This window comes from Bos mutus, chromosome 26 (genome assembly GCF_027580195.1).
Source record: "Bos mutus isolate GX-2022 chromosome 26, NWIPB_WYAK_1.1, whole genome shotgun sequence".
NCBI classification, from domain to species: domain Eukaryota; kingdom Metazoa; phylum Chordata; class Mammalia; order Artiodactyla; family Bovidae; genus Bos; species Bos mutus.
In genome coordinates, this window is record NC_091642.1 from 37,975,905 (window position 1) to 37,991,526 (window position 15,622).

The following is a 15,622-nucleotide window of genomic DNA, read 5'->3' on the forward strand; positions in this document are numbered from 1 at the left end:
CTATTATATAGCACAGGGACTATATTCAATGTCTTGTAATAAATTATAATGGAAAAACTATGAAAAAGAATTTATACACATACACACAAAACCGAATCACTGTGCAGTACACCAGAAACTAGCACAACACTATAAATTAACTATACTTGAATTTTAAAAAATACGAAGAAAAGAAAAAATGCTGCAGTGAATATGGAGGTGCATAAGCCTTTCTGAGTTAACACTTCTAATGAAATCTTATATAAAATCCCAGTATGTGTCTTGTTTGTTGCAAAAATACCCAATGCCTGGTACACAGCTGGCACTCACAGAGTTGCAAATTAACTGAATTCAATTTAAAGTACTATTCAGAAGAATCTGCCTTCTTCTCCTTTACAAAGACCCAAACGGAATTATTCCTCTACTTCAGAGGCATCTCAAAGAAATAGTATGAAAAACACCGCTGTAAAATATGAATGGTCACTGAAGACAAGCAAATTGCCTAATAAATATATTTTAAAACCTTGTTTTGCATCTGCCTTTTAAAAAAGCAATAATATCCTACAAATCAACTCCGATAGCCACACATTTTACTGATTGCCAAGTATCAAAATTAAACTAGTTTTAGGGCATCACCGGAGAAGGCAATGGCACCCCACTCCAGCACTCTTGCCTGGAAAATCCCATGGATGGAGGAGCCTGGTAGGCTACAGTCCATGGGGTTGCTAAGAGTTGGACACGACTGAGCGACTTCACTTTCACTTTTCACTTTCATGCATTGGAGAAGGAAATGGCAACCCACTCGTGTTTTTGCCTGGAGAATCCCAGGGACGGGGGAGCCACGTGGGCTGCCGTCCATGGGGTCGCACAGAGTTGGACACTACTGAAGCGACTTAGCAGCAGCAGCAGCAGGGCATCACCAATGCAATGGACATGAACTTGGGCAAACTGGGAGGCGGTGAGGGACAGGAAAGCCTGGCGTGCTGCAGTCCATGGGGTCGCAAAGACCGTGACTGGGCAACTGAACAAAAAAAAACCAATCAATTTTAAAACTAGTTCCTTTCTCATGAATCTTCTTCCAGGTCTGCTGACATATTGAATGCAACACCTTGACGGCATCATCCTTTAGGGTTTTGAAGAGTTCTGCTGGAATTCCGTCGCATCCATTAGCTTTATTAACAGCAGTGCTTCTTAAGGCCCACTCGACTGCACTGTCCAGAATGTCTTGCTCTGGGTGGCTGACCACACCATCGTAGTATCTGGTTCATTTAAATCTTTTTTGTGCAGTTCTTCCACGTATTCTTTCCATCTCTTCAGCATCTACTAGGTCTCTACCGTTTCTGTCCTTTACTTTGCCCATCTTTGGGTAAAACGTTCCCTTGGTATCTCCCGTTTTCCTGACGAGCTCTCTAGTCTTTCTTCTTCTGTTGTTTTCTTTTAGTTGTATACACTGTTCATTGAAGAAGGCCTTCTTGTCTCTCCATGCTGTTCTTTGGAAATCTGCGTTTAGTTGGATATACCTTTCTCTTTCTCCCTTGTTTTTTCTCTTTTCTTCAGCTATCTGCAAGGCCTCCTCAGATAGCCACTTTGCCTTTTTGCTTATCTTTTTCTTTGGGATGGTTTTGCTTGCTGCCTCCTGTACAGCATTACGGACCTCCATCCATAGTTCTTCAGCCACTACTTACAAGTTCTAATCCCTTGAATCTATTCATTACCTCCACTGCTGGAAGACCCAGCAGTGGCCACAGGATTGGAAAAGGTCAATCCTCATCCTAATTCCCGAAAAAGGGCAATACCAAAGAATGCACTCACCATCAGACAATTGCACTCATCTCCCATGTTAGCAAGGTCATGCTTAAACTCTTGCATGCTAGGCTTCAGCATTATGCAAACCAAGAACTTCCAGATATCCACGCTGGGTTTAGAAAAGGAAGAGGAACCAGAGATCAAATTGCCAACATTCACTAGATCACAGAGAAAGCTAGGCAATTTCCAGACCAACATCTACCTCTGTTTCATCGACTGCGCCAAAGCCTTTGACTGTGTGGATTGTAATAAACTGTGAAAAGCTCTTAAAGAGATAGGAATACCAGACCATCTCACCTGTCTCCTGAGAAACCTGTATGTGAGTCAAGAAGCAACAGTTAGAACCCTATATGGAACATGACTGGTTCAAAATCGAAAAAGGAGTATGACAGAGCTATCTGCTGTCGCTCTGTTTGTTTAATCGATATGCTGAACACGTCATGTGAAATGCCAGGCTGGATGAGTTACAAGCTGCAATCAAGATAGGCGGGAGAAACATCAACAACATCAGATATGTGGATGATACCACTCTAATGGCAGAAAGTGAAGAGGAACTACAGAGCCTCTTGATGAGGGTGAAGGAGGAGAGTGAAAGAGTCGGCTTAAAATTAAATATTAAAAGAACTAAGATCATGGCATCTGGTCCCATTACTTCATGGCAAATAGAGGGGGGAAGAGGTGGAAGCAGTGACAGATTTCCTTATCTTGAGCTCTAAAATCACTGTGGATGGTGACTGCAGCCATGAAATCAGAAGACGTTTGCCTCTTGGCAGGAAAGCTATGACAAACCTAGACAGTGTGCTGAAAAGCAGAGACGTTACTCTGCTAACAAAGGGCTGGACAGTCAAGGCTATGGTCTTCCCAGTGGTCACATATGGTTGTGGGAGTTGAATAGTAAGGAAGGCAGAGTGCCAAATAATTGATCCTTCCAACTTTGGTGCTGGAGACTACTCAAGAGTCCCTTGGACAGCAAGGAGATAAAACCAACCTTAAGGGAAATGAACCCTGAATACTCGCTGGAAGGACTGATGTTAAACCTGAAACTCCAGTATTTTGGTCATCTGATGGGAACAGCTGACTCATTGGAAAAGTCCCTGATGCTGGGAAAGATTGAGGGCGGAAAGATAAGAGGGCATCAGAGGATGAGATGGCTGGCTGGATGGCATCACCGATGCAATAGACATGAGCTTGGGCAAATTTCGGGCGATGCTGAGGGACAGGGAGGCCTGGTGTTGCAAAGTATTGGACATGGCTGGGTGACTGAACAACAACAATCAAAATTAAACTAGTTTCTTTCTCATTAATAGTTGGTTGTTTCTAATCTTTTCCTACTACATACAATGTTGCCAGGAGTAACTAAAGAGAAGAGAAAACTGACAGTATCTTGCAACTTCTTTAATTTGGGGAAAGAAGATGACAATCGGATATCCAAAATATAAAGGAAAACAGGATGTTTCCTAAGATAAGATTATTTGGTTTTGGAAATGCTTAAATACTTTTGGACATCTGTTTGAGGAACAAATGTCCAATAAGTAGAAGGTTCTGTGTATTTCTAACTAAGGAAATTAGTATCAACTAACAACTGACACTTTGAAGTCTTGACCGTAAAGATGGTGTTCAAAGCCAGGCAAGGAAATGAAGCTGACTAGAGGGCGCTAGTTTTCTGTTTTGTTGAAAGAAGTATGTTTCTTAGCAAAGATCAATCCCTTCTCATCTTACACTTTCTCACCTTCTCAAGTCCTTTCTCACCTTCTCAGGGTATTCCCATCCACATCAATCTCTCCCTCTCCACCAGATCATTCCCAACAGTATGTAAACATGTTCTTCATGTTCCTTTTTATTAAAAATATTCTCCTTGAATTCACATGTCCATTTCTCTGCTCCCTGAATATTCAAACCTCTAGGAAAGTGAAAGTGAAGTCGCTCAGTTGTATCCAACTCTTTGGGACACCATGGACTGTAGCCTACCAGGCTCCTCCATCCGTGGGATTTTCCAGGCAAGAGTACTGGAGTGAGTTGCCATTTCCTTCTCCAGGGGATCTTCCCGACCCAAGGATCGAACCCAGGTCTCCCGCATTGTAGGCAGATGCTTTACCATCTGAACCACCAGGGAAACCCTACAGACTGTCCCCAATTCTCTATTTCACATTTACTCCTCTTCCAAATGCAGTCTGGCTTCTTCTTTATGACTGCTTTCATCGAGGCCACCTACAACCTCCATGTTGCCAAACCCAAAGGACACGTCTGTTCTCATTTGACTAGATCTCTCAGCAACATTTGGCAACTGACTCGACAAATGACTAATCCCTCTCTTGTGAAAAGTATCTCTGAGTTTCCATGACATCACACCTCTCTGGTTTTCTTGCCTCATCTGTTCATTTAACAAACGATCAGGGAGGGATTTCCCTGGTAGTCCAGTGGTTAAGACTTCACTTTCCAATGCAGGGGGTGCAAGTTTGATCCCTGGTTGGGGAGCTTAGATCCCACAAGCCTTGAAGCCAAACAAAAACAAAATGAAAAACAAAAACAATATTGGGACAAATTCAATCAAGACTTAAACAAAAAAAGAAACCAAATGATCAGGGAATCAACCATGTGATGACATTTTTGGGGGTGCCTCTGACTTACTAGTGTACTGCTGCTGCTGCTAAGTCGCTTCAGTCGTGTCCGATTCTGTGCGACCCCATAGACAGCAGCCCACCAGGCTCCCCCATCCCTGGGATTCTCCAGGCAAGAACACCGGAGTGGGTTGCCATTTCCTTCTCCAATGCATGAAAGTGAAAAGAGAAAGTGAAGTCGATCAGCTGTGTCTGACTCTTAGCGACCCCATGGACTGCAGCCCACCAGGCTCCTCTGTCCTTGGGATTTTCCAGGAAAGAGTACTGGAGTGGGGTGCCATTGCCTTCTCCGTACTAGTGCACAGAACAGACCAAATATCTGCCTTTGAGGAACTTCCATGGAGGTGGTGGAGATGAACAATAAATGCACAAAGTAAGTATGTTAGAATGTAATTAGAAAAAGAGGAGAATAAGAAGTGATCAGGGATTCCCTTGTGGCTCAGTGGTAAAGAATCAGACTGTCAGTGCAGAAGACACAAGTCAATCCCTGATCCAGAAGGTCCCACACGCTGTGGAGCAACTAAGCCCATGTGCCACAACCATTGAGCCTGTGCTCTAGAGCACAGAAGCTGCAACTACTGGAGCCCAAGGGCCCTGGAGCCCGTGCTCTGCAAACAGTCACCGCAATAAGAAGCCTGAAAAAAAGAAGCCTGAGTATCACAACTAGAGAAAGGCCCGAGCAGCAACGAAGATCCAGCCAAAAAAAAAAAGGGGGGGGGGTCAGAGTGTGTATATGGAGGGGGTCATCAAGTAGAACAGTGAGGTCACCACAGGCCTTGCTGAGATGGTGACATCTGACCCAAGACTTGAAGGAGAGAGAACTAGCCCTACTGACCGACAGTCAGAAGGCTAGAATAAATGGAGCTGAATGAGAAAGGGGTAGCAGAATAGGAGGTGAGGTTAGAAGTAACGAGGACCAGTCACAGAGGCTTGAGGATTACAGAATTCATTGTAAGAATTCTGGCTTTTTTACTGTGAGGAAGAAGGGAGTGTCATCGTAGGATTCTGAGTTGGTAAATTACATGACATGACGTATCTGCAAAGTACCTTCTGGCTGTTGGGTTGAGACAAGATTTAAGGGGGTTCAGGTTAGAAACCAATGAAAGATCATGGTAGTTTGGACATAATGTGGTGGCACCTGTCAGAGTATTAAGTGGCAGATTCTGGGCACTCTGAAGGTAAAGCCACTATAGTTTGCTCTCAGATTGGATGTGGGTAAGGGTGAGAGGGTGAGGAGGTTAAGAGAAGGTAGGGGCAAGGGAGGAGTCACGGCTGACTCCAAGGTTTTTGGACTAAGGAATGGAGGAGTGGGGTTAGCATCAACTGAGACAGGAATGTGGCAGCAGATGAGAAATGTCAAGTTTCGGACATGTCCTTAGGGGCTTCTTGCTTATTCCACCTGATTTTTAAATGCTGGGGTTCCTCAAGACTCAGTTCTCTTCCCTCTTTTCCCCTCATCTTCTCCTATGGCTTTAAATACCACCTAGATACATGAAGGCAATGGCACCCCACTCCAGTACTCTTGCCTGGAAAATCCCATGGCTGGAGGGCCTGGTGGGCTGTAGTCCATGGGGTCGCTAAGAGTTGGACACGACAGAGTGACTTCACTTTCACTTTAGATACATGACCTGCAAATTGAAATCTCCAGTCTAGATTTTTCACCTAAATTCCAGACTGTTTACTAGACATATCTCCACCTGGGTATTTCAAAGGCATCTCAAACTCAACACGTTCCCTAACTTCTTTTCATTCCACTGACACTGCCCAACCACCACCCACCCACCCCCGCCCCTGGCCACTGTCTCCAGCCTGAACCACTGCAAAAGTCTCCTTAATTGGGCCTCAAATTTTCACGTCCCCAGCAATCTTTTAAAAACAATCCTCATATCATACCCCCATTTAAAGTAATTCATTGGCTTCTCACTGACACTCTTAGAATAAAATTCAATCATGCTACCATGGCCTACAAGGCTGCTGCCTGAACTGGCCATTACCTACTTCTCTAACCTCATTTCAAACCACTTTTCCCTTTCTGAACCATGATTCCCTTTCTTTCAGTTCATCAAGTGTGCCAGCCTTACTTTAGTACATGCTGCCTGTCTGCTTGGCCTCCTCCTCCCTTGTTCTTTGCATTTCTATTCACTGTCTAATGTCTCCACCTTAAAGAGGCCATCCCTGATCATTCTATCTAAAGCGGTCCATTCTGCACAGTCATACTATCAATTCAGTTGGTTTCCCCCTCTCCTCCATTAGAACTCAAGCTCCAGAAAATACACAGGGGTTTTCGTCTTTGCTATTCACAGCAGTATCCTCTGGTACTTATTAAAACATATAATTACTGTTCAGTACCAATCTCCTGAACTCCATAACAGGAGGGTCAACATCTATCTTAATCCATCCCTACTTCCCCAGTGTCCTGCACACTGCCTGGCACACAGCAACAAAAAAAATTGTTTATATTTGCTGAAAAAATACATCATGGTACGAGGAAAGGAGACTGAGAAGTAAACTTAGAAAGACTAGCACTGCAAAAGCCAAGAGGGAAAGTTTCCAGGAAGAAAGGTCTCTGACCCAAATATTCCTTATCACAGCCTGGGCACTGCTGATCACACTGTCCTCCCAAGTGAGCCGCCCCCAGCTGCCCCAATCTGCCGAAATCTGCTATTTCGGCCACGCAGCATCCACCTGGAAGAAAAGCTTTTATTAAAGACTTCAGTTGGAGAGTAAGAGAAAAAGAATCAGAATAAAGAAAAGTTAGTAAAGGTATCTCTTTCTGTGCAAAGTTACTTGGTGTACTCAAGGACCTTGAGAAGGATCACTATTTCTTCAGTGGTAATGTTGTCTGAAGTAGTCAAAACGGTGACTCACAGAGTAACTTCCCAAAAAAGGGGTGTGAAGTGGGCACAGAAATAGCTATAGCAGAACATCTAGTTGTTTTATGTGGTAGTGTCAGGAAGCTATCTGTTACAAAGGATTAGTGATCAAGCTGAACAAAGGTCAAGACTAGCCTTTTGTTAAAATACCACTGAGAAAAGAAGACGGTTGTTTCTAACCAGAGTTAACGAGAGAATCAATACTGATGTGTTTGATTAAATACTGAAATTGAAGTTTTAGCTAGGGAGGAGATATGAGGAGAAAGGGTTAAGGTGATTTTATCTACATAATTACCAACAGTCCAAGACACGGATGAGGACTTTCACCTCAACAACTGTATCAACATGATTTCCTAGCCATTAAGAGGTCTGAAACCCATTTGGAGACTGAGAGAGATCAGCATGTTTTCCAATCACAGTGTAAGGACTACAATACGTATATAGAGGTCATGCTGCTATTCTGAGAATAGATAAAGAGTCTGAGATTTAGAGTGTTGGAAGTCACTTCTTGACATGAAAGGAATTATTCAGAAGGGGTCAGTAGGGAGCTATTTCAAATTTTAAAATCTACTTTTGGAAGTTTGGTGAAATCTCTGGATTTAAGTGGCTCCCCAAACTCTAAGAGCTAATCCCTGACACAATCCCCATTCTTACAGTCTCAAGAATAATTCAAAGCATTTCTGTTATGTACTCATTTTTTGAAGAAAAAACAGTTTTACAAAGTATGTTCTGATCATGCTCTCACTGGCCAGGTAAAACATGAATACGCATATCCTTAGAATCGATACCCAGCTCCATTATCCTAAGGATCTCTTTACAAAGGAATCAGAAGCCTACAGTCAGTGGTTCTGGCTGCTCAGGATACACTGTGATTTTATTTTACAATTATGTAATAGCACTCATCTTCAAACATGAAAATCCTGATGAAATCATACACTGAGTTTGAATACACTATACAGCCCCGACAGTGAAACCAAACAGGCTTACTTGGAAACTAAATTTGCTGATCAATAAAATGGCCGGCAAGATGTCCTGTTCATTTCTGTTCACTGGACAAGGCTAGTACTGGTTATATAGGAGGACTTGATAAACATTTATTTAGTGTATAGCTGATACTTTGGCTGGAACAGTAAGCAAACAACCTCCACAGAAAATATGAAGTTAATGATTTGTGACAACTAAGAAAGTAGTCTATTCAATTTCCCTTTTGTTTCATTACCATCCAGATGCCATCAGTTTCTGCAGTCCAGGAACTGTCTTGCCAACCATGACTACTGTTAACAGTATCATATTTTCCTGCTATACTGGAAACATGCTTTCATCTGAATGGTTTCCAAAAAGTTGTGAAGCACTGGAAGTTGCTACAGAGAAACCAACTTAGACTCTTAGGAAGTTTCATTGAGAGCCCCCATCTCCCCCTTTTTACAGCCTGAAGATAGAATGAGCCACTGATGATGCAGCTGGTCCAATATGCAATGACAGTATGTGTTGCCAACCCAAGGCGTCACACAGAGCTTTGTCAGAAGGAAACATTAAAAAACAGAAAATATCAACAAATGCCACGAAAGAGAGAAGGCTCCTGCGATCCAGAAGATGCGAATGTTTAATCAAGCAGCCTTCAGCTTGACTTACACAGCCAGGACTCTTGTCAGATTTTTTAAAGGCTATCATTTTATACTTCTCACTTACTATTATTAGATTGGTTCAAATTAATTGCAGTTTTACATTGTTGATTTTTGCCATTTGATAGTGGAATATATTCTTAAATAAATGTGGCTATGTTATACATTGTTTTAATGCACATTTCTTCTTTTATGTTTTTTTGCTAATGACTTACTACTTGCTGGTTATTTTATATTTACTTTAGACTATAGAAATGATGTTAGACAAAAAAATAATTTGAGTAATTTTTTTATTCAAGTTCAACACGGGTTTGGGTCATAAAGCAGTGGGGACAACTCAAAACATCAACAATGCCTTCGGCCCAAGAACTACAGTGCAGTGGTGGTTCAAGAAGTTTTGCTGAGACCAGGGCCTTGAAGATGAGGAGCGCAGTGGCCAGCCATCAGAAGTTGACAACGACCAAGTAAGAGCAATCATCGAAGCTGATCCTTTTACAACTACACAAGAAGCTGCCAAACAACTCAACGTCAATCACTCTACGGTTGTTTGGTATTTGAAGCAAATCGGAAAGATGAAAAAAAAAAGTGGGTGCCTCATGAGCTGACTGCAAATAAAAAAGAAAAAAACAACCCATCATTGTGAGGAGTTTTCTTCTCTTATTCTACTCAAAAACAAAGAACCATTTCTCAATCAGACTGAAAAAGTGGGATTTTATATAAAAACCAGAAATGACCAGCTCAGTGACTGGACTGAGAAGCAGCTCCAAAGCACTTCCCAAAGCCAAACTTGTACCCCCCCAAAAAAGTCATGGTCACTGTTTCATGGTCTGCTGCCCATCTAATCCACTACAGCTTTCTGAAACCATTACATCTGGGAAGTATGCTCAACAAATCAATGAGATGCACCAAAAACTGCAATGCCTGCAGCCGGCACTGGTCAACAGAAAGGGTGCAATTCTTCTCCATGACAGCATCCGACTGCACCTCACACAACCAACGCTTCAAAAGTTGAATGAATTGGGCTACAAAGTTTTGCCTCATCCGCCATATCCACCTGATCTCTCGCCAACTGATTACCACTTCTTCAAGCATCTCAACAACTTTTTGCAGGGAAAACACTTCCACAATCAGTAGGAAGCAGAAAATGCTTTCCAAAAGCTCATCAAAACCCTAAGTATGGATTTTTACACTACAGGAATAAACTTATTTCTCATTGGCAAAAATGTGTTGATTGTAATGGTTCCTATTTTTATTAATAGACATGTGTTTGAGCCTAGTTATGATGATTTAAATTTCATGGCCCAAAACCACAATTACTTTTGTACCCACCCAATAACTTAACTTTACTAAGATCCAGAAAGAAGTACTTCCTGCATGTATTTGTTGAGAATGAGGAATATACAGGAGAAGGCTTTGTCTAGTTCAACTTGGGACAAATAGTCTGGTCAGAGTAGGAGAAACTTTGGAAAGGATCCCATGGCCTCTGGGGTGATGAAAGTCCGACAATCTGAATGCAGAAATATTGAAACAAGCACTCCAAACTGGTTGCTACTGAAGTCTACTGCCTATCTCTAAATCCACCAACAGCTGAGGAAAAAGATGTAACTCAAGTCTTGATAATATACTATAACAAGAGATCTGGTAGTAAAAAAAAAAAAAAAAAAATTCTTAAGTCTTAAATAGACTGGTCTTTGATACAGGGGTTTTCTACTGATACAGGATTTAATTATCCTCCACAGCAAAAAACAATCCTGAAAACAGTCTATAATTCTAGCCCTACGTAAGAAATGGGGGTACTTTTTGTGGATCTCCCATAATTATGATGTTGGCCTACAGCCAAAAGAGGGAAATGCTTTTGAAACTTTAATGGAGGGCTTCCATAGCACCACTTTGGGAAAGGGTATCAGTGATAATCACACAAGCTATTACATCTTTGGCAGCTGAAAGTAAAAGGGTCAGTTGCTCAGTGTGTCTGACTCTCTACAACCCCGTGGACTGTAGCCTGCCAGGCTCCTCTGTCCACGGAATTTTCCAGGCAAGAATACTGGAGTGGGTAGCCGTTCCCTTCTCCAGAGGATCTTCCCGCCCCAGGGATCGAACCTGGGTCTCCTGCATTGCAGGCGGATTCTTTACCATCTGAGCCACCAAGGAAGCCCCTGGGCAGCTACGTTATTAACATCTTCAATTGGATAAATCATTTCACTTTCTTATACAAGTCAGATTCTGACCTACCAGTCCAACTGCCTTCCCTATACAGAAATCCTTTCCACACCTCTCAAAGGTGCCAATTCAACCACTGTACGGAGACTCCCAGCCAATCCCACAGTTGAGTAGACTGTTAAAGGCAGTCTGACTCCGCGTAACCTTTCACCTACTAGCCCCTAGCTTTGACTGCAAAGGCCACACAAGTCATATCCTCTCACTTTGTGTACTTGACTTCTTCCACATATGTGGATGGCAACATTGTTTAGCCTTAGTATTCTTTTCCCTCTAGAATAAGTAGGTTTCCTATAAGTTGATTGTATAATAAATTCCAGGTGCTCTAGTTCACACTTGGTGTGGGAGAGTGGGAAACCTTATATGCAATTCATATACATACTTTATACATAACTGAAGGTAGCAACTGAAGTACATGGCTGAGTAGCATAAATACAGAAAAGTAACATACTAAGTACAAAACAAAAGTTACTTTAACTAGAACTCTAACAATGCAAGTTATTTTTCAACTTGTCTTCTCCAACTACAACTATATACACACATATATATCATCTCTTTCTACCATCTCTATACCTGAATTCTTTGAACTGAATGCTATTTTACATTTTTTTCCCATTGAACAATTCTCTGCACATCTTAAAGAATATTTAAGATTCTCAAGCCAGAGAATTCTGTTCTCCTGTTCTAAGATTCCTGAGAATGCTGTGTATTTCTTTCTTTGGCTATGATGGACAAAAAGATAACCTTCTCCCAAAGATTCTGGCCCTCTTCATTTTTTCAGAAGCAAGTTCAGAGAAGCAATATCCTTTACTGAAACCTGCTTGTTTTCTAGGGGATTATACTGTCAAGAATTTCGGATGTTACTGCTTTTAGCAAAATTAGAGCTGCAGCTTTCCTACCACCAACTTGCCTCTACAAGTTTTGTAATGTGTCACAAAAAACTCATTCACAACCTGTGTGTGTGTGTTGGGGGGAGGGGATAGGTAAGGGGCTGGTGGCAGGGGGATTGAAGAGGAAACTTCTGACTAGCAGTGACTTCTTGAAGCATACTTATTTAAGAAATGGAATCTAGTCTGATAATAGAAAAGTTACTGTTTATCTGATTATTTTTTCCATTTGACACAAGAACTTAACTCCTTTAGGGCTAGCAATTATTCTTTAAATGAACTAAATATTTTAGATGAAAAGACAGACCAAATTCTCTAAACTGTTCTATAGTGATTCATTTTCCTTTGCACCGATCTCTCATTCCTGTTCTTTGGAACTGAAACAAAAAGACAAAATCATACCTACCCATCTCCCATAAAATGTCCAAGTTTTAATTGGCTTAAAAAAAAAAGGGTTCCCCTACAGCTTACCCTGTAATGCACAAAACAGGACACTGCTCGGTCAGGCAGTTACATAATCCCACCTCCACTGAACTTCCAATGACATGCTGACGTGCATGTTAACATAACTGATAACTCACTACCACAGAGAGTTCATAAAATATATTCTCCACATATTAAGAAAAAATGCAGCTGGATGCATTTATTTAAAAATTTGAGTAAGAAGGTTCTCTCTCATTAATCTTAAGTAATAATTCAGATTGAAATTTACAGAGTTAATTAAAGTTTTTTATACACCTGGGTTTAAATGCAGAGCTTTAAAACTCTGATTTAATATAGACCATTAGTAATTTTTATTACTTTCTTTTATACCTCAAATTCTTAATCTTATAACCTGTACCTGATAATTTGGGTAAATTGTGAAGCGTAACTGGTTCCTAAAATAAGTTTTCCATTTCAGTGTGAACAAACCACAAAGTTTTCCACTTCAGTTTGGTAAAAAGTGCTTTGATCTTGGGACAGAGCTCAGGGTGGGATGGTTGGGAGGAAAAAGGTCAATAGGAAGCTAATCCATAACCTTAAGTCTCTAAATATTATTATTTTCAGATATGAACTCATTAATACAACAAATTCTTGAAAGGTAGCAACTAAGATCTTCTTTGGTTATTTTTATCCCACAGATCAAGCAAACAGAATCTGAGTAACACTACCCTTTGGATTATGTATCAGTAGGTTATGACAGTTTCCCAAATCAGTTGCTTAAATGTTGACTACATGGACAAGCAGGACAATTCAAGTTAAGAGACAGCGGTGATCATCAAAATTTTAGGCAAAACTAGCTAAACGTGAGATTAGACTTTAGTATTCTTCTCTTCCCCTTCCACTGCCCACAGGCTGCTTCTAGTTCTCCCACCAATGGTCCTCCAAACCTTCTCCCTTAACAAGTTCCTCAATGGGAACCCAACAAATTTGTAATTGATGGAGAAAGCATACTTTCCAGTAATATTTACATTCTAAATCAGGTACAGGTTAAGACAAACACATTTCCCACTGAAAGCGTAAAAGCAATGCTTGTGAACAAGAAAATCTTTCTTACGTTTCTCGGCTCATCATTACACAGTGCAATCACAATCCTTCCAAGAGAAAAGTATAAATGCTTCATAGAAATAAGCTGTGTCCCATCTCTAGTTTTTATATTCTTCAATTAAATTTAATACACCTATCAAAAATGAACCTAGTAAACACATATAAAAATATGTGTATGTGTAACTCAAACGATCTAAATCTCAGGATGAGGCGAGATTACTTCCAATTTAAAATCTAGACCCAAGCTAGAGTCCCCGCACCATCTTTGTGGCATTATACTACTCTCCATCCCAACTTGTGTCTGGCAGAGACTACCCGCACGCATCCCGCACCCAGCTTAAGTCAGACCTCAGTTCTTCCAAACTTGACTATTTCCAGTTCGTCTCCAGAAACTTGCCTATGACTGCTACCCAGGTAAACCCATTAATGCTAATGTGTCAATGGACCATATAAGCTGATCCTCCTAAATTACATCCCTGCATTTGACAAAAGCCTCAAGAACGTAACACAAAGGATTTTTAAGAGTTATGGTGGAAAGTGCAAGAAAGATAGGTTTGGGAGATAACTGGCCTTTAAAAATCACAAGGTCTACTTCGTCCCCTACTCTTTCTAGCCTGTAGAGGCCTTTTAGGGTAGTAAGACCGGAAGTGGGTACAGGTATTGTCGAAACAAAACAAAGCAAAAAAAAAAAAACCCCACAACTTCCAGTGACTGTGGCACATTCACCCCCTAAAACCTAGGGGACTCCTCACCTCCCATTCGACGACATCAAGAGAAGCGGGACCGAAGTCCCAGGGGGAAAGGCCGGGGGGGGCGGGGGAAGGAGCACTGTATCTGGATTCGGGCCTGCGAACCCGGGTGCGCAGGTGGGGTCTGGGGCGAGGCAAGGAGGCGCTGGCCTCGCTTACCTGCGGCGAAGTGGAGCGGGGTGGACTTCCTGCCCGCTGTGTCGCGGCTGTTCACCTTCTCGGGCGTCACCAGCCTCTTAACTCGCTCAACGTCCCCGTTGCGGCAAGCCTCGAACAGCTCGCGGGCGGCCGGCTCCACGACCTCGGCAGCAGCGCCCGCGCAGACCGCGCCCCCGCCGGCGCAGCGGCGGCCCGACATTATTCTGGCCGCCGCCGCAGCCAGCAGCAGCGCCAGCAACGGCAGCAGGAGCCCCGGCCCCGCGAGCAGGAGGGCGAGGCCCCCCGGAGGAGACGCGCTCAGGGCCCGGGCCGCTCGGCTCCCAGCTGTCACCGGGCACGGCGCAGTCCCATGGCCGCGCCACCTCGCATCCCTCGATCGGCCTCGCGACCCCCGACTGCCCCGCCAAGGCGGAGGCACCGAGAACCCGCCGTTCGAGCTCAGAAGCGACGCGGCGGCGGAAGCTAGCAAGGCCCCTCCCGCCAGCTCCGCTGAGCCCTGGGAGCGCACGTGACGTCGCGCCGCGCGTGCGCAGTGGTGGTAGGCAGGCCGGACAGGTTTTGGCCAGCAGGCCGCGCGGAGGGGTTTGTGGGAAATGTGAGGCGACAGCCTCTGGCTGCGGGTGGAGTAGGGGCTTCGTCCCACCGCCATCTTTGTGGTGGGTTCTGCTGAAGTTGAATGTTCTGCTTAATGTCTTTATAAAAAAATGGATTCTTAATCTGAATTTCCTTATTGCACAGAAAAGAACCTTTGAAAGTTTCCCCCCAATTTTGGATGTTATTTTGGACTTCTTACTGTGGACATTTTCCATGTTTTCAGCTTCCACAACCCCTTTGTCCTGGGGGTTTCTCCCTGCCACTGTCTCTTTCCTCCCCCGCAAGTGCCGTTTTGTTTTTTGTGAGCCACTTCTCAGAAATGAATGAGTTGCCCCAAGATAATGTGAAGAAAATTAGGAAAGCATTGGAAGTTTGTTCCAATTCTAAATTAATGATTGAGAGGTATGGCTTACATGAATTACTCTTTTCATAGTTAATAGTTTACGACTAAAGGACCCATCCTGAGTCTATATTATGCTGACTTGGCCGAAGTGTGGATATACTGGGTATACACATCGCTGACAAAGTTTAATGAATTGTGATTTCTTTTCTTTTTGCCGTGAAAGCAAGAAAAGCACATAATTAACTCTC

At 42.7% G+C, this 15,622-nt stretch overlaps 1 protein-coding gene across 3 annotated transcripts in view; it reads right to left on the reverse strand.

The window, feature by feature from the left end:
• The window catches only part of TNKS2 (tankyrase 2), a 65,329-nt gene extending 50,404 nt beyond the window's left edge, over nucleotides 1-14,925 (reverse strand). For all 3 annotated transcript variants that reach the window (XM_070363788.1, XM_070363789.1, XM_070363787.1), the window contains exon 1: nucleotides 14,438-14,925. In XM_070363788.1, coding sequence (XP_070219889.1) covers nucleotides 14,438-14,636 — 199 coding nt within the window. In that variant the 5' untranslated portion in view covers nucleotides 14,637-14,925. The remainder of the gene's footprint in view (nucleotides 1-14,437) is intronic.
• Nucleotides 14,926-15,622: the final 697 nt, after the last annotated feature.